At 44.4% G+C, this 22578-nt stretch overlaps 1 protein-coding gene, 1 long non-coding RNA gene and 1 other non-coding gene across 5 annotated transcripts; 2 read left to right on the plus strand and 1 right to left on the minus strand.

The window, feature by feature from the left end:
* Nucleotides 1–4850: 4850 nt before the first annotated feature.
* On the plus strand, nt 4851–7201 carry LOC136500855 (E3 ubiquitin-protein ligase ATL6-like). 3 transcript variants are annotated; one of them, XR_010770122.1, is made up of 3 exons: nt 4851–6195; nt 6349–6758; nt 6899–7200. XR_010770122.1 is itself a non-coding variant. In XM_066496318.1 (2 exons), the coding sequence occupies exon 1, from the start codon at nt 5018–5020 to the stop codon at nt 6173–6175; it is 1158 nt and encodes a 385-aa protein (XP_066352415.1). In that variant the 5' UTR covers nt 4851–5017; the 3' UTR covers nt 6176–6195; nt 6349–7201. The 3 variants fall into 3 exon arrangements, 2 of the variants coding, with proteins under 2 accessions (XP_066352415.1, XP_066352416.1); XM_066496318.1 differs by having other exon boundaries at nt 6349–7201; XM_066496319.1 differs by having other exon boundaries at nt 6377–7201.
* A 7885-nt stretch (nt 7202–15086) lies between these two features.
* LOC136500859 (uncharacterized) lies at nt 15087–16054 on the plus strand. The gene is made up of 3 exons (XR_010770123.1): nt 15087–15154; nt 15648–15705; nt 15816–16054. It is a non-coding gene; the product is annotated as an uncharacterized lncRNA (long non-coding RNA).
* A 2424-nt stretch (nt 16055–18478) lies between these two features.
* On the minus strand, nt 18479–18674 carry LOC136502459 (U2 spliceosomal RNA). The gene has a single exon (XR_010770596.1). It is a non-coding gene; the product is annotated as a U2 spliceosomal RNA (small nuclear RNA).
* Between the last annotated feature and the right edge of the window lie 3904 nt (nt 18675–22578).

Genomic DNA, 22578 nt, shown 5'->3' on the forward strand with positions numbered 1-22578 from the left:
ACACGACCTTTCGACATCTTTTCAAATATATACTGTCAAGGTCATCAAAATAATGTGTGCATGCATTATATCCTTTGTTTGTCTGACCTGAAAGATTACTTAAAGCAGGCCAATCATTGATGGTTACGAACAATATTGCTCGTAGGTCAAAGTGTTCTTGTTTGTACTCATCCCAGATACGTACACCTGGTTTGTTCCATAAAACTAGAAGTTCTTCAACTAATGGCTTTAGATAGACATCAATATCGTTGCCAGGTTGCCTCGGACCTTGGATGAGGATCGGCATCATAATGAACTTCCGCTTCATGCATAACCATGGAGGAAGGTTGTAGATACATAGAGTAACTAGCCAAGTGCTATGACTAGTGCTCTACTGTCCAAAAGGATTCATACCATCTATACTTAAGGCGAACCTTAAGTTTCTAGCCTCATTTGCAAACTCTGGAAATTCTCTGTCTATCGCTCTCCACTGGGACCCATCAGCTGGGTGTCTCAGCATATTGTCTACCTTACGGTCTTCTTTATACCACCGCAACAACTTTGCATGGTCTTTATTTCTGAACAAATGTTTTAAGCGTGGTATTATAGGAGCATACCACATAACCTTGGCAGGGATTTTCTTTCTAGGACGTTGTTCACCCTCGACGTCACCAGGATCATCGCGCCTGATCTTATACCGCGATGCTTTATATACCGGGCATTCATCCAAATTCTCGTATTCATTGCCATGATAGAGGATGCAGTCATTAGGACATGCATGTATCTTCTGGATTTTTAATCCCAAAGGGCAGACAACCTTTTTTGCTTCGTACATAGTGGTGGGCAATTCATTTGGCTTCGGAAGCATCTTCTTTATGAGGTTCAATAAATTCCCAAATGCCTTGTCGGATACACCATTCTTTGCCTTCCACTGTAGCAATTCCAGTGTTGTACCCAGCTTTTTTTGCCCCTCTTCGGCCGTCGGGTATAGCAACTTCCTATGATCCTCAAGCATGCGCTTCAACTTAACTTTCTCTTTTTCACTTTCCCATTCTTGTTGTGCATCACGAATGGCATCGCCAAGAGCATCACCAAGATCATCTTCTACCGCTACCTCTTCTTCATCTCCCCCCATTGTAGTATCATCAAAGGCACCATACTGAGCAATAATGTCATCAATGTCTAAATCTTCTCCTTCACCTTCTTCCATCATGACCCCGTTTTCTCCATGCTTAGTCCAACATATATAGTTTGACATGAAACCTGACTTAAGCAAATGTGAATGAAGACTCATTGAGCTTGAATATTCCTTTAAATTCTTACATAGGGCACATGGACAGCACATGAAACCATCCCGCTTATTTGCCTCGGCCACACCTAAGAAATAGTGCAAGCCCTCAATAAAGTCTTGGAAGCGGCGATCGGCATTGTACATCCAATGGCGTGACATAATCTGTATTACACGACAAATTATGAAAACCTTGAACATAATTAAGTATTTTATTACACAACATAAATGACACACATACGGTTGATTAATTAACTAAGCCTGACTACAACGTAAGCAATCCTAATTATCACTAAACAAACTAAAACTACAATGCACTTCAGTAACATAATTATTTCGTGATCATACACAACTAAAACAGACAAATCATTCTTCTGTTGAATATCAATAAGCTTCTCCTGCTGGCTCACTGCCTCATCAGTAGCAGCCGCTACCTCAAGCGCACCCAAATTCTGCACGTATGTAGCATAATCTTCCTCCCAGTACCAACCATCACATCCATTGCCCTCCCACTGAAATTAAAGCCAAAAAATATTTAGTCAAAAATATTCAAGAAAAGCAGGTCAATTAGCCATAATTATAAAATGCGTAAGAAACTCACATCGCGATCCGGGCACTTGTAGAAAACACGACCCTTGTTGGGTCCCTGTCTCTTGACTCGGTACTCCATCACAATCTTCTGCTTACACTTGCCGCAGATAATGAGAGGGAGTTTTGGCCTCAGTCGTTTCGCAACCGAACGAGAGGCCGAGGATCCGGTACCAGTTGTCATCTACTTTCTATACTTATTTTTGCAAACTAGTGTAAATTTTATATTTTCTAAAATGATATATTTAAACAAAACTAGTACGGATTTCACATGTTTCAATAAATAACCATCCGTACTAGTTAACCTTGCTTACGTGATCAACTCGGCGAGCATTTCTCCACCGGACGGCACCGTACTTGGCCAAGGAAGAGCTCCGATTCTACGAGAAAGGGAACACGGTCTTCCACGACCGTTGCCGCTCTCCCTCGTAGAATCAAAGCTCCTCCTTGACGTCCGTTACCGCTCGGCAGAGAACATGCTCGCCGACCTGAACACGGTCCGCAAAGTTCAACTAGTACGGATTTTCTACAATTTTCTAACCATTTTCTAAGTTTTTCATTTCATGGAAAATTTAATTCTAAAAAATAAAAGGCATGATTTCTAAGTATTTCATTTCATGGAAAAAATAATTCTAAGTGACCTGCTCGATATCGGCGAGCTCGTGGGCGTTTAGGTTGCTGAGGATAGTAACATTTGTAGATGACATTTGTAGGTCTGAAGTTATCAAATATCCATCAAATTATAGCTCAAAAACATGTTTCAATAAATAACCATCCGTACTAGTTGACCTTGCTTACGTGATCATCTCGGCGAGCATTTCTCCACCGGACGGTACCGTACTTGGCCAAGAAAGAGCTCCGATTCTACGAGAAAGGGAACACGGTTTTCCACGACTGTTGCCGCTCTCCCTCGTAGAATCAAAGCTCCTCCTTGACGTCCGTTACCGCTCGGCAGAGAACATGGTCGCCGAGATGAACACGGTCCACAAGTTCAACTAGTATGGATTTTCTATAATTTTCTAACAATTTTCTAAGTTTTTCATTTCATGGAAAAATTAATTCTAAGATCACGTAAGCCACCGGGGACGAGGATGGCGCGTGCTCCAGCGAGGACGAGCGAGGCGTGATTTTGATGAACTAATTTAACTTTTGTTTATCCAAACATATATGCAAATCATCATGTGATTTTGAGCTAAAATGACATATAAAATCATAATAAAGTCCAACATATAAAGTTACACATGCATCTACATCGCAAAATGAGATAAGCTACTGATAAAACATAAGAGGATTAAGTTTGTTACCTCCAAAATCGAAGAGCAACACCAATGGAGGGGGAGAGAGCAAGAACAACAGCAAGCTGGAGAACAGAGGCAGTGAGTTTGAATAATGGAATGGCTCGGGCTCGGGGAGAAAGAAATGAGCTGAATTATAGGCCGGGATAATTAGTCCCGGTTAGGGGTCCAAACCGGGACTAAAGATTAATCTTTATTCCCGGGGCATCACCCAAACCGGGACTAAAAGCTTATCAACTGGGACTAAAGATAAACCTCCTTTAGTCCCAGGGGCAAAAAAATGCCGAGGCTAATGCTAAATTGGGACATCGTTCTAAAGTCTGTTCTCTAGTAGTGTTTCTTAGGTCTTTAAACCAGAGGTGGTTACGTCTTATATACCGGAACGGAGGGAGTATATTAAAAAAAAGATATGCTATCAGTAGTACTATTGGTGATGTTTGTGTTGCTTGACGTTGCAGCAAGTGCCTCCTTTTCATTTTAATCCAGTAGGTATGTCTCATGCGCCCCTGCTCTGAGACATGATGATCCTTTTGTTTCCCTTGCAGTTGCAGGTAGCAGTAGTTCCTTAGTACTCGTAAGCCTAGATTACATGGTGCTTGTGGCAGGATATGCCTCCTCATGCACCTTTTGTCCGTAGTGACATACATGCCTGCAGGTGATAGTCCGCGATTATGTCTCCATAAAGCAAGATATAGCCTGATAGCGCCTCGCCAAATTTGAGTAATTTATTTATTGCAATTTATTCGTTTCCTAAAGTTTTCTGTATTCTTTGTGCACTCGTTCCTGAAAAATGGCCTTTTCTTTGCTGAAGAAAAGAAAGAAAGGGAGGAGGTCCATTATATTGACCGTGGTGAACTCCGCCGATATTATCCCTCCCTCCCGCTTGTCTAATCTAATCTAAAATGTATGTATGCAGAGCGTGGACAGAGACAGCGGGAACGAGAGAGATTCCACCGCAATTAACCCTAGATCTGGCCTCTGGGTTATCTTATCCCCATTTCCTTGCTGCCTTTAATTTGGTTACGTGCGGATACGGCATTCAGTCGTGTTTGCCGCCGCACTGCACTGCCACACCTAAGACTTACCAGCTTAGCTTGTAGAGGGAGTTTATATATATATATATATATATATATATATATATATATATATATATATATATATATATATATATATATATATATATATATATATATATATATATACATATACACTGTGTCATGATTTATTATTGTACACAGCAAGTGGTAAGTGTCCCCACTTGTCTTTTACGTACGCGTGATGGCATCCACCGCGCGTAAGGGACCTGTTCGCTGATGCTGAAATTTAGTTTATGCTAAAATGTTAAGAGAAAAAAATATTATTTTATAACTGAAAAGTAATTCTGAATAAGTTCATGCGAAGAGGAGATTATCGTCACGCTCGATCGTGCTACTAGTACGTAGTCACCGTTCATTGCCGCGCACGTACGTACGTGCAACGGCAGGTTTTCCTGCTCCTGCAACTGCATGCATGGACGACTTTCCGGTCGTCCGAGCTGTCCGGTTTGAGCTGCGTTTGCTGCCCACGCAAAGGCGGTGAAAGGTCAGCCAGCCGTTTGGTGGTCATTGCCCACGGGCTACCTACCTCTCCACAAGTCATTCGCAATCACTGGCTGCCCTTCCATTCTGCTCGGCTCTGCCTGGTTCAGACGAATTGCGGTAGGTTGCCCAAAGCCAAGAGGAGAGTAGTTGCAGGCGTACGTGCAGAAACGTCGTCTTCCTCCATTATTAATACTCCCACTGGAAAAAGGAGACGAGGGGACAGATAGAGGCCACTGCTCAGGGCCCACCCCACCCCACCACCCTCCGCTCAGGCCCCAGACGGCTACATGGGCCCGATCAATGGCCGCCGTTCCCTGCTTCTCGCCGCGGTCGCTCTCGCCGGAGCCGCCGTGGGCTCCGTGACGGCGCAGACAGGCAAAGGGCCGGACTACTTCAACCCCAAGAACTTCAACCCGTCCATGGCGATCGTCATGCTCGTGCTCGTCACGGCCTTCTTCCTGCTCGGCTTCTTCTCCATCTACCTCCGCCGATGCGCGGGGGCCCCGCTTGGCGGGTCCGGGACCGACGACGACGAGTACCCTCTGGGGCTGGGGCTGGGACGGGTCGGGGCCGGGATCACCTCCGCGTCCAGCAGGAGGATGCGCGGCCTCGACCGGGCCGTGCTCGACGCCTTCCCGACCATGGCCTACGCCGACGTCAGGGCGCACAAGGCAAAGGCAGGCAAGGGCGCTGCGCTCGAGTGCGCCGTCTGCCTCACCGAGTTCGACGACGACGACACGCTCCGGCTCCTGCCCAGGTGCGCCCACGCGTTCCACACCGACTGCATCGACGCCTGGCTCGCGTCGCACGTCACTTGCCCCGTCTGCCGCGCCCTCCTCGACCCCGCCGCGTTGGCTGCTGTTCCGGCCACGGAAGTCATCCCGCCTATCGTCCCTGCAGCGCCGCCGGACCGGGCGGTGGTCGTGGTCGACGCCGCTTCCGGGGAGACAGAGACAGAGGACCAGAGGGTCAGGAGGGAGGAGGCCGCCGAGCTGATGCGGATTGGCAGCGTCAAGCGCGCGCTGCGAACCAAGTCGGGCCGGCGCCCCGCTCAGTTCCGGCGCTCGCACACCACGGGGCACTCGCCTTCTTCCACCTCGGACTCGGATTCGGAGCGCTACACGCTGAGGCTGCCCGACCACCTTCTCCGGGAAGCCGTCGCGGCGGGCAACCTTCGGCGGTCTGCGAGCGTCCAGACGGGTGGTGGTGGTGACGGGACGACCACGCGCCGCGCTGGAAGGAGCGTCCGGCTCGGCAACTCCGGGCGGTGGCCCAATATGTCCCTCCTGGCGCGCACATTCTCCGCGAGGCTGCCGGTGTGGGGCTCCGCGCGGCGCGGTGAGGCCGACGCGCCAGCCAAGGGTGCCAAGTTCGCCGGCGACGACGGCAAAGCGGCCGTGGAGCAGTGCGACGGTGGAGCTTGCTCGCTTGGCGCCCATGTTTGACGTGGCATTTTAAGCTCACAGTACGCTATCCTAGTCCCAGTAAAAAGTTAGGAATCCTCTTTTAGGCCCTGCGCGGCGGCAAATGTGGATTTGTACGCAGAAATGCTATACAACACACACGTATGTTTTAGAAAAAAAAAATATGAATTTTTTCCCTCTCTCTTCCTCACCAGTGAGCAACTCGTCGGCGCGGTCGAGCAGGGCACGGTTGGTCCCCGCGGCGTCCAGCTCCTACACGGTGCCGATGAGATCGTCGACCACCTCCAGGAACGCGTCCGCATCGGCGGAGTCCGCCCAAATCAGACGACCCATGGCCACGAAGTGCGAGATCTGGTGGTGCAGCGCACGCACGGTCCGCTCCATCGACGTGATCGGCGGCCTCGGCCTCGCGGGCAGCCACGGGTGGCGGGGGCAGCACCGAACCTATACGCGTATACGTGTGCCACCGATTTGTCTTTTCGTTCTTGCATAGAAAAAAATTATTTTTTGTGATATGTGGATCTTGTGATTTGTGATTTGTGATTGTCTGGAGGTAGAAGAAGGCTGGAGGTAGAAAAAGGCCAGAGGTGAAAGGAGGATGAAGGTTGTTGGATCTTAATTGTATGGTGCAAAAAAATTTATGTGTTGAAACTACATAAAACACATAGTTGTTGGATAGATAGATTCTTTGTATAATAATATTAATTTAAGAGAACTAATGAACTCTCATCGGCCGGCGTGCAGTCCAGGCAAATACGCTGAGTGACAGACAGGAGCTCGATCCTAATCTTTTCAGCAGCGCGCGGACTTGGCACGGCGGCACAGATCGATGTGATAGCTCATCAGGTAGCAGAGAACTGAAGGAAGGCCAGGTTATTACTCACCAACGCTTTTGTGCCGCTCAGCAGTGGGGATCAGCGAGCGCGTGCTCGTGTCCGCCGACGGCAGTCATGGGGAGCTTACCGCCGGCGGTGGCGAGAAGCAGAACGACGAGGTATTTTTTGCTTCAAAAAAATGTATGAGATGTTGATTTTTTTTCATGAAAAATATGTATATGTTTTATTTATACATGTTCAGACTAAGAGTCTCTTTGAAATGCATTTTTCTCTCTACTATTTTTATGTGAAAATGAACTAATTTTTGAAAAACTACTATACGGTAATTATACGTTCTATACTTCTATGTGAAGTTCATGCATTCTATAGAACTGTAGAAGGCCTAAAGATTTGAAAACTAGTAATGATGGAATAAAGAAATATAAAAAACTAAAGTGTTAATGGGCCTGCTTCTTCGAACGGCCTAGGAGTGGCAACTCACACTGGCCGTTAGTGGGCTATCTATAGCGCATGTATTTGGATGCTCCACCATGACACTACCAAACGCACACGCTAAGAGAACCCTATCGCATTTTCAAAACATAACCCGCAATTTGATTGACATGCTGGAGTCATCAATATCATAATTATAAAGCGTTTATAAGTATAAATCCAATACAACCGCTAGTGGAAATTTATTTGCTAGACTAACAGTCAGGCTAGCGTCCGGACGTCTGCACCTAGGCCCACGTCCGGACGCAGCTCCCCACACCCCGTGCCACATGCCCTACCCGTTGGGATTCCACGCCGCTCGCCCCACGCAGGTCCATGTCGCCCAAACATGACCAGCATTGAGAAGAGGAGACATCGAGGCGAGGCAGTAGAAGACGAGGAGGGAGATGCAACACCCAATCTACTTTTGAAATATCCAAATGAAACAATAGCAACATACGTTTGAAACAGTTGAAACACTTGCAGCACGTGTCTGAAACAGATGTAAAAACACATAAAACGCTTGAAAAGCCATTGCAAAATATATGCAACATCAGATAAAACACATGAAACATATGTATGAAACAAATGCAACATCTAGATAAACACACTTGCAACATACGTCTGAAAAAACAGATGAAACATTTAGAGCAGACGCTTGCAACATATGTGTACAGTGCAACATATGCAATATCTCGATCTAGTTTTGCAACATTATATGAAACGCTTGCAACATACCTCTGAAACATTTGAAACACTTAACATACGCTTATAACATGCGCTTTCAAGCACAACATCTACTTACTGCTTGGACGAATGAAGGCTCGTCGACACAGAGCTCGACTCCGGCTCGAGGCTCGATGACGCGGAGCGACGCCGGGGGATGCCAGTGAGAGAACTAATAAATTCTCATCGGCCGGCGTGCAGTCGAGGCAAATATGTATGCTGAGTGACAAACAGGAGCTCGATCCAAAATCTTTTCAGCAGCGCGCGAACTTGGCACGGCACGGGCTGCTGGGTGGAACCTTGAACAGAGGGCGCCCCACGATGTACGCCTTATTGTCGTCTATCACGGCGCCGGCGGTGGAGGCTCCGGCTCCGGTAACTGCCACGGCACGCGCGTACGTGTTAGCAGCCCACGGCGAGACAAACAGATCGATGATAGTTCGATCATCAGGTGGCAGAGAGAACTGAAGGAGATCAGGTTATTACTCACCAACACTTTTGTGCGGCCGCTCAGCGGTGGGATCATCTGCCCGGCGCGCGAGCGCGTGCTCGTGGCCGCCGACGGTCATGGCGGCGGCAAGGAGCAGAACGACGGCGAGCTAGAGGAGCGGCGTCCTGGCGCCCATTGCATGCAAGCTGTGTTGACGGATACGCGCTTGGCAGTGTTGCAACCACGTTGTACTCAATGCTTTGTGCGAGACTCTGATGACGGGTGTGCAACTGTGCATCAGTTTATTTGTAGGGCGATGGGTCTGGCAGCCTTGACGAGAAGATTCAGAGGCAGAGACGATCATGGAGCTAGACGAGCAGCCCCGTGAGAGGAGCACATGGCTACCCATGAATCTTGTTGAACTCATCGCCTATATGGTTATGAAAAAAAGTCACTGCCTATATCTATATATGTATATTATCACGAGTCTAGAAGGGATATGTATCTCCCAGCAGAATGGCCAGCCACACAAATGCATATATATGGACATATGGTCATATATAGACACAGCACGTCGTTTGCATGCATTGGTAAACTTAACTTTGTGTGTGTCGGCATTTATTAGTGAACGACCAAATTATAGTAAATACCTCTGGTCACACTGTTTGACAATCACACATTAGACATGTCTTGGTCTTCGAGTTTTTAACTTTAGCCGCCATTTTCTCTTATTGCATCACCGTTATAATATCTAGTAACAAACGACCTTTAATCCAGCTCGAAATTTGGTTTTAGTTCCAGTATATATTTCGCGTCCGGAACTAGAGAGACCTTTAATCCTGGTTTGTAGCTTCAACCGGGACTAAAGGTCCCTGCCCAACGGCTACTGTGGCAGGCTTTTGCTGCAGGGGATCTTTAGTCCCGGTTGGAGCTACAAACCAGGACTAAAGGTTAACTTTTACTTCCGGTTGGTCCCTTCAACCGGGAGTAAAAGTCTACTCCCAGCTAGAGGCTCCGTCCAGGACTAGAAAGAGACCTGTAGTTCCGGTTGCTGTCTCCAACCGGGACTAAAGCTTGAAACTGTAATAGGCAGTCTTTTGGGCTGACACTGACAGGGTGCACGTTAGCTGAATCCAGTCTCTTCTGAACCATAATCTGCGGTCAACGCATCCGCCATACCTGTGGCCTAGGCCTTGTTTAGATCACCTCCAAATTCTAAGTTTTTTCACTCTCTCCGTCACATTAATTTTTGGACGCATGCATGGAGCATTAAATGTAGGTAAAAAAATAACTAATTGCACAGTTTGGTTGTAAATCACGAGACGAATCTTTTGAGCCTAGTTAGTCCATGATCGGAAAAAGTTTGTCAAATACAAACGAAATGTACTACAGTATCTAGATTGCAAAAATTTACAATCTAAACAAGGCCCTAGTATACCATGCCATGCGTGGAGCGAACAATTATGACATGAATGGACCAGAAGGACAGAAATCAGCGTAGGTGAATTGATAGTCTGTTCGTTCGGCTGCTGTGCCGGTGGGGCTCAGCTATAGCCTCAGACCATCGTCAGACGCATTCACGGCTGCTCTATCTACCACATACCGACACATGCAACATGCATGGGTCCGATGCAACTGAATATGACCAAATCAATTAGTCTCGGCTGGTATTACAAGCACCTTTAGTGGCGTTTACAGGAGCCGGCTCGACCTGAATCCCACACATAGGAGAGAGCATATACCAGAATGGAACGGCCCAGTACGCAATATGCTGGAATTGCTGACCAGTCCCACCTATTAGCACCACCTCGCTTGCTCAGAAGAGTGAAAGCTAACTTAAAAGCTCAGCTCCGGAGCCATGCACCACGATCTTACTTGAACAGGATCTGTTCTATAAGATCGTATCGCTGCATCCTTGACTAAAAGTCCTTCGTACATTATAAACGTGTAGAATACGTATATTCTAGCAGCGTAGAATTCGTATTCGAAAGCCAAAACGAATCATCAATTGAAAATAGAAACAAAAAAAAGAAAAAAAATTGAAAGTCCCGGTAGCAACATAGAATGCGAACGAATCTTCAATTGAAAATAGAAAAAAAATAGAAACAAAAAAATAGAAAAAAAATCTTTAGTCCCGGTTGGTATTACCAACCAGGACTAAAGGGCCGGCCCACATGGCCAGGCCGGGAGGCCTCTTCAGCCCCGGTTGGTATTACAAAACCGGGACTGAAGGGGGTTGAGAACCGGAAATACAGCTCGTTTCTCTACTAGTGTAAACATGAGATTTTTGGACAAGGATCAGCATCTCCAGGGTGAAAGCTTGAGAAACCAAGTCAAAGCACTGCAAACCGAGGACCCTATCGGTAATCGAGTGTTGATAATTAAGAAGATGTGAGAGTGTGGGAAGAGAGGTTGGGAGGAGATCGGATCCTTCCTTTTAGATCTAACGGTTCAAAAATTTGACAATATCTACAGTGCAGATGCAGAAAACTATTGTAGGAGAGGCTGAACATAATAGGGTACCAAACCAATCTAAATTTGTTGCGTCTTATACTTTGAAACACTATACTCTATACTCTAGACGATCAAAATCACCAAACCATGTTCTTCAAAGCAATCTCCACTCAACATTTTGCTATTTATACACAAAACAGCGGATATGAAGGAGATGGTTATTAGTGCATGGCAGAATAACTTCCACAATAATTCGATCAGCTAATACAAGCAAATTCACAACCTTGATCTACTAAATATACAGTGAACTCACAAAACTGTATGATGCCTAGGTTAGTTCAGCGTTTGTTTCCAATTTCCAAAAGAAAGGAAAAAAAAAGAACACCATTTCTGTATTATGTAGCCATTGATTAGGCACAAATTGCTGATTGTAAATTCCATGTTCCGCAAGCTAGCGAATCGGATATTTGCTAATTAGAAATTTTTAACTAAAGTTGGTTAACCTGGCATTGGAAAACCCCGCGTATTAGTCTCTTTTAAATCCTTCTCTTTTGTTTTTTTTAATTTAACGGTGGCTAGAACTTTGCAATAACTAGAGGATATTCGTGCATTGCAGCGGTACTTTTTTTTTAAATAAAGCTATTGCATATATGAGTTCACCTACATGTTCATATATATATATATATATATATATATATATATATATATATATATATATATATATATATATATATATAAGTAAGTAATAGAAGAATCCAACAAAAAAAAAGAATATTATATTCAATTATAAGATGGTGGAATGTCAAAATAGATAGCATGACGCGGATGCCCTGTCTTTTTATAGATTAAAATTAGTAATTTCACTTAGTTGAGGACAACATAGATATCTTTGACACATATAGTTGGGGATGATGTGGATAGTTTGCCCAAAGAGATTGAAAGTTTGTTGGGAGATGGGGTAGTGGGATGACGTGGTATTTAGTGGGGGTGATGTGGATAACTTGCATGTTGTGATTGAAAGTTACTGGGTGAATGATATAGCATTTAGTAGAGGATGACGAGGACAGCTTGCCTCTTGATATTGGAAGCAGTGAGGTTTTCTTTTAGATATATAGATATAGATATAGATATAGGCAACTTGTTAGGTCAGAAGCAATACCCTGACAAGCTTTTTCCTGAATTAGCAACAATAATCCATTTCATATGGAAGGTTCCAGCTTGGTTATGAATACCTTTTTTATTAAGGTGTCCACGCCAACCTTGAGGGATCTGGCATGTTTTGTTCGGATGCATCAAGAACTGATGATATTATTTCCTCAGCGTAGCGAGATGAAGTATATATATGGTGGCAAACACAACTATTAAAATGTTCTGTTCTAAATTCTAAGACGTTTTGGCTTTTTTAGATACATTAGTTTTTCTATGTATCTAGACATGGTCTATATCTAAATACATAGAAAAACTATTTATCTAGAAAAGCCAAATTAAACCTTCTTATAATTTGGAATGGAAGGAGTACTAAATAGTTGTTATACAAAGAGAAAATAAGCTTGAAACAGGAAACTTCTCCGTGTCTATGTACAACAGAAACGATAGATTCTTCATGCCAAAGTGAACACGACATTTTGCTTCTAGGCTGCAACTGTTCATTTGCCATGCAAGTCTAACAAGCTAGGACTAACAAGATAGAGTCTAGGAGCCCTTCTTAATGATCTATATATGCACGACTAGGAACTATCTCTATATATAGGTAATTTGGATGAAGCAAAGGGAGAACATGTGTGATCTAGAGACTCACAAACAACAAGGAGATAGACTTTGTCTTTATTTATAGTTTCCAGTTGATATATTGGAGGAAAACAACATGCTACAATGCAGCGTGGGAGGACGATGGTGCTACAACAGCGAGTGGATGGTTGCATTACTGGAGAAAGTCACACCTAGTTTTCAAATACTACACACCTAGATTTTGCATGCAAGGGTTAAGAAAAAACAACTTTGATGAAATAGGTTCAGTGGTACTATAAAGGCTGGTTCAAACACCTTAGGTCGCCACAACTCACAAATTTTACTGGTAGGGTAATTAGACAGAAGCGATGATGGAGTGTCCACCAAAGGTAAAGGCTTCTTGTTGTTGTTGCTGCTGGTCCTGAGGTTATTTCTTGCAACCCAAGGAAGATCGATGTACCAGCCGGATGACGTTGACATCTTTCGTAATGTGGATAATCAGTCGTTGGACGACATACTAATCCTGTACTAATCCTGAAACGTTGCTGGGAGGGTGGAACACCAAAGTATTCATGTAGGCAGGCTAAAATTTGTTCCTGGCTATAATCCAGTGGTGAATTCAATTGTGTGTCAAAGACCTGGAACTCGCTAAGGTCTACCCCGCTGTCCCCAAATCTGATTTCACCGTTGCCATAGTAAATTCTGAAAGGGACTAAATCGGTCGACATTCCTAGTCGCATCATGTAAAATATTGTGTCAGTTAAATAAAGTACTATGCAATAGACAATGCTAAACCATAACTACGTTACAACAAAAACTAGTCTTAAACTACCCCTAACCTTGAAACTAACTCTAATCAACAACTAACACTAGCACTAAAACTAACCCTATTCTACAACCGAAAACTACAACTAATCCTAGCCCTAAAGCTAACCCTAATCTACAACTACAGACCAAATATACTAATTAATCTAACCCTAAGCAAATCTAACTAAACAAACTAAACTAATAAATGGCATGTTCGATGGTTGGTTTCTAGGCTGATAAGTCTAGCTGGTGCTGGTTTGTTGTGAGAGAAAACACTATTGACAAGCTGATAAGCCCTGACTGAAATCAAGAAGCGAACAGACTGAAAATCTAACTAAACTAATAACTAAAAAACCGAAATCTAACTTTACAAAAAAAACATATCTATACACGGTTGGCTGACTGATAAGCCTTAGCTGAAATCAAGAAGCAAACAGGCTGAAAATCTAACTAAACTAATAATAAAAAACCGAAATCTAACTTTAAAAAAAACATAGCTGCACAGGCGCGGCGCTGGGCAAGGGACCGCGTGGGCAGGGTGGGGGCCGGTGGCGGCCAGCGAGGGGATGCCGCCCGCGCGGCGGTGTGGCAAGCAACTGCGGACGACGGCGCAGTGGTGAGAGAGAGAGGAGTGCCTGCGAGGAAGCGAGAGAGGGGTCGGCCATGGGCCGTCCCAATCGGCCTCGGGGGAGACTAGTCGGTCCCTGAGAGACCGATATGTCCTTGTCGGCCATCCCGCTGCCGACTAGGTCCCTATCGGCGCGGCACCCCTCACTAATCCGCATCGTCAGTGACGCCCCCTGCCTTTTGTGTCAGGTCCTGGCGGCGATGATGCTCCGGGCAGGAGGGGAGGAGGTGGGGGAGGGCTGGTGATGTACAGCACCGGCGCCGTGGGTGTCGACGACGACGACCACGAGGAGGAGGACAGCGACCGGGGATGCCACGCCAGCGCTCCCCAGGTACCGCAGCCTGCTCGGAACCGCCGCCACCATCGCTAGGGAGGAAGGGGCCGCCCGCAGCGCTATGGAAGGGCGTCGTCCCGGGACTCCATCGCTGTTATCTTGTATGACCTATTTTATGACTGTAACGATTGCTCATGCATATGTGTCTATAATAAGTTGAGCCTTTGATGAAAAACCGCTGTAGTGCTCAATTAATGCATGTTTGACAAAGAGGATGCTATTGCTGCACTGTTTGTTCACTGTCATCAGACAGTTACATAAATAGCTAAAAGTTGTTATGTACCTGCTAACTACTGGCAGTAATTGGGTTTTGAGTGTTTGACGAAATTTTAGTAGATGACCAGCATAATTTTTTACAGATCTATATTGTCAAGCATTTGCTACATTGATGCAATTGCATGCCTGTAGAGCTCAGAAAATCCTATATTTATTTCATGGTTTGATGTTGATCGATGTAGTTATGTCATGGCTAGAGGTGCCTTGAGTAATCTTACCATTCTAATCTTTCTCAAGTACAGGTTCACATGCGGCAAGCCGGCTAGCAACACTGCATGGTGGGGTTCACATATTGAGGTTCTTCTTGCTGGTACCTCCTGATCTTGAAGCAAAGTAAAATGGGACTATTTGCACTGTTCTATTAGTTTTCGAGGAGATATGTAACCAAAAGAAAGTCTGTCGTAGTAGTAAAATGTGACAATAGTAAAGCGAAAGCTCATGCGCCACAGAGGTGATGGAGACGGCGACACGCGCATGGCGGTGTTGACCCGCAACGGCGACGACCTGAGGTAATGCGAACACCGACAGCCCCCATGGCGACGATGTTGTGTCGTGCCAGCGGCGTACGGCGGCGAGCGGCAACAGCCATCTGACGCAAGGCAACGACGGTGGCAACGATGGCAACGGCCATCTGACGCTAGGCAGTTATGCGCTTATGTGGGCTCTGATGAATTTCAAGTATTCAATTATACCAATAAGAGATGGAGACATACTGTCTATTTTTTTTGTTTCATTCTACTGTTGCCTTCTTCCTATGCCTCTTCACGGAAAGCAAAGGTTTTCTGACTTGTTCTTGCCTGCAGACCTCGACGACACCCTGTACCCACTGAGCTCCGGGATCTCAGGCCAAGAACATTGAAGGTGAGGTTTCTCCTTCTCTTGCCGTTACTGACTACTGCTTGTTTTTACTCTCTGAACTTTCAGTAAACTGAATACCTGCACCTTTACGCGTTTGTCATCATTCACTGCAGATCATGGTTCAGAAGCTGGGAATTGATGAGAGCAAGATTGAGAACCTGTGCAATCTGCTCTACAAGTGCTATGGTACCATGATGGCTGGCCAAAGGGTAGGCATATTGCAGCTTCCCTGATCCCTTGAATTGTTTGATTTTTCTATTAGCAAATCAGTGAACTAAAAAGGCCTGATTTGCTGTGAAGTTCTTTATGTATGCCTCATGACAAAGTCTTTCCTGACCAATTTATCAATATGAAGCTGTAGGGCCTCACACCTCTTGCACATGAATATTATCACAATTTCTATTCTTCCGTCTTTAGCTTAACATAGTCATTATCACAATTTTAGCATTATTTTGAATGGACATATTTGTGGTGTATCCGGTGTTTTTTTATCTCAATTTTTTTTGGTCATCCAATGAATACCAATGGAAAACTGGAAGAAAGAATGAATCAGTACATGAGAAACAATAAAGTTAAATGTTTATTGTATCTATAGTTGAATTCTCATGCATTGCAAGACTATTAAAGAGGGTCAACGAAATTAAATGTCTGACCCAATTATGCTGCTGGATCTATGTTTGAGTCATGGCTCCAATATTAAATTTAGGTGCAGGGAGTACTGCAGTCAGCAATGTAGATATCCGATCCTTGAGGCAATGGATTGAATTAAAATGAGAAGTAAACTGAAACATCCTCAATGTAATTTAAATAGATTGTATATATTAAACTGCATGACGATGCTATTCAAATAGATTTTTTTGAATAATATAACCCCCCCAGTTATGCTTAAGTTATTTATTCAGAAACGTTTACCACATGCTGGTTGCACTCGCCACCGAGCGTGCGGCTCAGAGTCACCGCAGGTTAGGGCTATGAGCATGGGGTTGCAGGTGTTGAGCTCACCTGCAGCTGCAGGAAAAGTGGTTTGTGACATGGAGGGTGGAGATCTTTTTTTTCCCTAGAGCAGTCCCTTTTGATTTTGATATGTCTCTTTTAGATATGAACTATTAGAAACAACCAATAAGGTATTCGGTGTATACAATCCGGATACCTCATATTTTCAAAATTGAACATGCTCTTCTGTTGCTTACAACCGCCATTGATTTCTAATTAACAAGTTTCACAATATAAGAAAATTAATAGTTACAAAGCTGTATTTATGATGAACAGTTGGAGTGTCATTTGTGGCATGGAAGTGGCACTTTGATACAAAAGTCACTTAAGTTCGTGATAAGAGTGTCGGGATGGAGAAAATCATAATCTTGGATTTGGACCAGATCTTAATGAGGGACTATGAGCTTTAATTGCATGAGATGAATTTGTATATTTGAGTTATCTTATTATTGTGCAATCCATGTGTTTTTACTACAAAAGTTTAGTTGTCCTGGAGCAACGCACGGGTACGAACCTAGTAATATCTAGTAAGCATGAGATTTTTGCTTCAAAAAAGAGCATCAGAAGTTAAAAGTTTTGTTCAGGATAGATATGTACATGTTATTTACGTATGTTCAGATTAAGACTCTTTGAAATGCGGAATTTTTTTTCTACTTTCGTGTTAAAATGGACTGATTTACTATATGATTCGTGTAAAATTCCTTCATTTCGGCCGGTATATATAAGCCTAAAGCGTTAATAGGGCTGCTTCTTCGAACGGCCTTGGAATGGAAATTCACATGGGCCGTTAGTGGGCTATCCATAATCCATGCACCTAGATGCTCCACCATGACACTACCAAATGCACGCACAGAGGACACTCAACAATCTCAAATAGGAGAGTCGGGGGCTCGAACAGCGGTAACATAGACGGCGGTGCCGCAGGTGCCGCGGTGGGTTAGACCCCTGAGAGTATTGGCTAAAATCAACATCGATGCGGCGATGTCCAAGAATCTAGGTCAAGCGGCGACAGCAGTAGTGGTCCGTGATGAAGATGGTAATTGCCTAGGGGCATCTGTCCTGGTGGCGGTAGGGCAGTCGGGACCCAGAGGCGATGGAGGCAGTGGCATGCCGTGAAGGTCTTGCGCTGGCTAGTGACCTCGGTTTGCACTCTTTCAGAGTTGCGAGCAATTATGCCAACGCGGTGAGGAGTTTACTAGGCGAGGTGTTCGGCAGGTAAGAACCAATTGTCCGGGAGATAAATGTAAGAAGGAGTTTCACTAGAGCGGATTTCATCTTTGAAGGACGGAAATCAAATGTCAACGTCTATATATCAGCTAGAAGCTCTGTAAATTTATCGATACATAGATATATTTGGTTTTTGGATTCTGGACGGAGTTTGTAATTCTTATCCTACTGAATAAATAAAGTCAGTGCTCCCTAAAAAAACAACTTCAAAAACATAACCAGCAATTTAACTTGCTGCTGTCATCAATGTCACATATTTTAACTGTCAATTTCTCCTCTTAAATAATTTATAACAACAAAAGTTGATTTATTTTAAATATATAAATTAAACATAATTGTCGTTGTAGTATAGTTTTATTTTTGTATGAGTGGGCTAGTTGATTAAAGATACCATTTGTTTACAGGCATATCTATTTTTTATGTTTTATAATATAATAAGGTATATATATCTGAGTTTTTGTTTGAAAAGTCATTTTTATATATACACACAATATATAACTATCGCTGTATTACTTTTTTTTAAATACAAAATACAAAAATATTACAAATTGATTTGGTTGGGTGCGTCGTGCCCAAGCTATAGTGCAACGCGATGCCCAACGAATCCTTAGTGGCAAGCCACTATTATGATTCCTCCCCCACAAAACATAAGTTCATTATATGATTGTGAAGCAGTGCTTCACAATATCATATATTAAACCGATAATAACAGATACTATACTTGATCTTAGCCAAAAGGCCGAGAAAGGTATGATTTGCATTGTTTGTCCTGGGCTACTGAGGATACTAAAAAAACTAGTCTTGGAGAACGGCACGCGATATGGCCGAACTGGTGGGCTGCGGCGATCGGGATGCAAAGAAATTCATACGGGCCATTATGGCGTCGGGACGTTCGTGGCCCATGGATTGAGGAGAAGAAACGGAGGGTTGGTTGGGCTTTTGGCTTTGACTTTTGGCTTCAAAAGCTAAAAGCCCAATCAAAGAGGCTGTTTTTTTAGGTGATTTTTTTTAGAAGCAATTGTTTTTCCGTAGTACAGTTTTGAAAGCTGGTTTGACCATGTTTTTGGCTTTTGGCTTTCTGCTTTTCGAAATTGGTGAAATAAAAAGCTCTTCCATAGTTGTTTCAAGAGAGATAAAGATAAAAGGTATATTTTATACTTGTTTAACCAAATAGCTTTTAGTTTTTCTACAGCTCACAGCCTACAGCAGCTTTCCCACAGCTCACAGCCCACAGCAGCTTTTTTCCACAGCTACAGCTCAACCAAACACACCCGGAGTAGGATGCCGAACAGAGCCCAACTGTCGTTTTTGTCGGAGTAGGATGCCGAACAGAGCCCAACTGTCGTTTTTGTCTGTAGTCCACGAACTAGAGAAATCATGTTTGTGTTTTGTTGTCCGCTTCAGCGTAGTCTTCCCTTTCTGTGTTGTTTCTTCGTTCGGTGACCCGGTGTTGCCTACGTTCCTTGAGGCGACAGATCTCATGTGTCTCGGGGCTGTGATGGCCGGTGCCCAACAACTATTGCCTGTGCGTTCAAAGTTTCAGTTGCAGATCGAAGACCTCGATGTGCCAATTGTTGCAGCATCAAAAAACTTTAAAGCTTCTATGAAAGCTTCTTCGTCGAGATGGAGACCGGCTTCAAGCTGCAAGCTCGACGTGTTCCTCTACCAGCGGTGGTGGCTCGTCCGCTGGTCGCTCGGATCGCCGATGATGAAGATGACCAGGATGTGGATGTAATTTTAGTTTTATTCAGAGATATCTTTGTAAGGAATGTCATGTACTGTTTATATATGAATAAAATCCAACCTGGTTTCTCAAAAAAAAAACTGTCGTTTTTGTCGCACCTTTCCTCGTTGCGAGCGTGATCCTTATCACCAAGACACCGGCCGACGCTTCTATGCCGCTCAGCGGTGGGATCATCGGCCCGACGCGGCAGGAGCAGAACGACGGCGAGCGCGAGGAGGAGCGGCATCCAGCAGGCGCCCATTGCATGTACGCAAGCAAGCTGTTGATGGATACGTGCACGCTTGGCAATGTTGCGACCACGACAGGTCGCAGTGCTTTGTGCGAGACTGGGGTTCTGACCTTCTGATGATGTGCATGTGCTGTGTCTGTGTTTATTTGGGGCCTTGGGGGTGATGGGTCTGGCAGCCTTGGAGAGGAGATTCAGAAGAGACACACAATCGTGAAGCTTAGCTAGAGCAGCCTCGTGGTCGTGGGAGTGAGAGGAGCACATGGCTAGGCTAGCCATGAATCTTGTTGAGTGTGTATTGTCACGAGTCTCGAGGGGATTTGTATCTCCCAAATAATGACCAGCCACAGAGAAATGCATATATGGCCATGGCCTATGGTCTATGGCAACTACCACAGAGATCACACAGATAAAAAAACATGATAAAAATAAAAAATAATAGGTATTTCCAGAACCTAAAGAAGTGCTTTTACCATCCGTACTTTTTGGCTTGTCTTTTCAGCCAGAACAGTATTTTTCTCTCACAACAAATCAGTCGGAACAATGTTTCAGCTTATTTTTTCAGCGAAGTGAACGGAGCCAAAGAAGTGCTTTTACCCCATTCTTAATATCTAACATATACACGCTACTTTCTCTTATCACAGGTGGTCACCCTTCCATTTCATCACAATAGCAAACATGGGCAAAAGAATCCAAGGCATACAATTGGCTACTGAAAGTGCAATCATGCTCTAATTGTGGGTTTTAGTGATAATGACCATGCAATTAGAGAACTAATGAGATTTATCGAGATGACAAGCAGTGAATTTATATTCGAGGATGTTATACGAAACGGAGGAGCCCCCAATTACAAATGTTGATGGCTTCAAACTCAAAGGAGATTTAAATTCTTTTATATTTTGAATTTGAGTATAAGAAAAGCCGTACTATAAAGAGGGACACAATGCTTAAGCTGACATGCGCTACCAAGTGCTCAATATCTTTACATACATCCTCAGTTTCACAACCAAGACAGCCAACACTCCACCCTTACTCTTGCTGTCTTACCTGGTGCGGCAATACCGCACCTGGAGAGAGGCACTGCTGCACTTGGGCCGCGGCAAGTGACCGTTGGAAGGCAGGGGGGTATTTATACTTTTACCCTTCCTCTCCAACGTTCCTCTCTCCTTCTCCAACGGTTCAGTTCGACTAAAAATAGAAAAATGCTCTTCTCTCTCCTCCATTGGTGACTTTGAGCTCCCAAGCTTCTCTTTTGATTTTCCCATCAATCCTTAAGAGAAAAAGGTCCCAAACTCGATTAGAGAGCAGATCCTTTGATTCTCCAACTCAAAAGAGCACTTGGTTCACATTTTGGCCAGCAGTTATGTTTATTATTCTTGGAGCTTTGCTCCTAGCCGGCTAGAGCGTCGCCCGTGGAGCTTGCCAACCTATGTGGCAGTCCTGGGAGGTTTGTAACCATCTTTTGAAGCTAGTAAACCCACCCCTCATCTCAAGAGTTAAGGCTCTTGACTTGAGAACGAGGAAGAGTTGCAAAGCCCTAAACCTTAGTGGCTAACCTCAACAATGTGGACTTAGGCAAGCCTTGGTGGCGAGCTAAACCACGGGATAAATTCTTGTGTCATCTTGCGCTTAAGTTATTTAACTTGCATTTCATATTGTGTTGAGGTGATTTCCAAGGTTTGTGGTCGATCTACTTGTGTGTGGTGTTCCTACCACTTCTAGCTATTGATCTATGTTACATATATCTGCAGGAAGCTCAGAAATTTATCTGATTCAAGTTTCCATGCACAATTTTTGAATTGTGCCACGAAGTTGTCTGCAGGTGCGTAGTGCCGCTGTCTTGGCTCGGCAGTGCCGCAAAGTGGCAGTGCCACAGGTTGAATTTGATGAAAGTTTGAGTATTTGTTTTAACCGACCTATTCACCCTTCTAGGTTAATCAGAGATCCTACAAGTGGTATCAGGGCAGGTTACCTCGTGTGCACTTCATCGTGTGAGGCATGGAGCCCGGAGGAGGTACTAGTGGCGTGAAGCCAGTGGATGTTGATCCAGAGCGAGTTGAGTTGCATGACACCAACAGTAGCGAGCTCAGCGTGTCCATAGCGAGCAACACCACGTTCCCACATCTTGAGGCCACTGATGCTGAAAGAGCTCTCAATGATGGAGAAAGAAGAAGAAGGAAGGAAGCAAGAAAAGCAAAAAGAGAAGAAAGAGAGAAGAAGAAGAAGGAGCAGCAAAGACTTGAAGACAAGAAGTGAAGAAAGGAAGAAAGAAAGCTCAAGAGAGAAGTAAGAAGAAAAAGAAGAGAAGCAAGGAAGAAGTAAGAAGAAGAGAAGGCAACTAATGCATTATCAAGTGACATATCAAGTAGTTTCGAAGATGGAGATGATGGTGAGTCCTACCAAATGTCAAAGGAGGCAAGATGGAGAAGAAAGGAAAGGGCAAAGTTGACTCCAACAACAAATATGCCGCCGTATCCTTTAATTATTCCTCTATGCCTATGACTAACCTTGATCAGAAGTCTTTCATCAATGTGACCATAGGCAAGTTACCACATTTCGATGGGACTAACTTTGCCAAGTGAAAACATTTGATGAGAGTCTATCTTATAGGTCTTCACCCCAGCATTTGGGAAATTGTTTGCAATAGATTCGAGCCACCGGTTGATCCCAAGTATCCAACACTAGA

The sequence above is a fragment of the Miscanthus floridulus genome, chromosome 13 (assembly GCF_019320115.1).
Source record: "Miscanthus floridulus cultivar M001 chromosome 13, ASM1932011v1, whole genome shotgun sequence".
In the NCBI taxonomy this organism is placed as follows: Eukaryota; Viridiplantae; Streptophyta; class Magnoliopsida; order Poales; family Poaceae; genus Miscanthus; species Miscanthus floridulus.

What these genes read in the sequence shown, in the direction of transcription:
- LOC136500855 (XM_066496318.1), top strand. Translation starts at nt 5,018, where the DNA reads ATGGGCCCGATCAATGGCCGCCGTTCCCTGCTTCTCGCCGCGGTCGCT.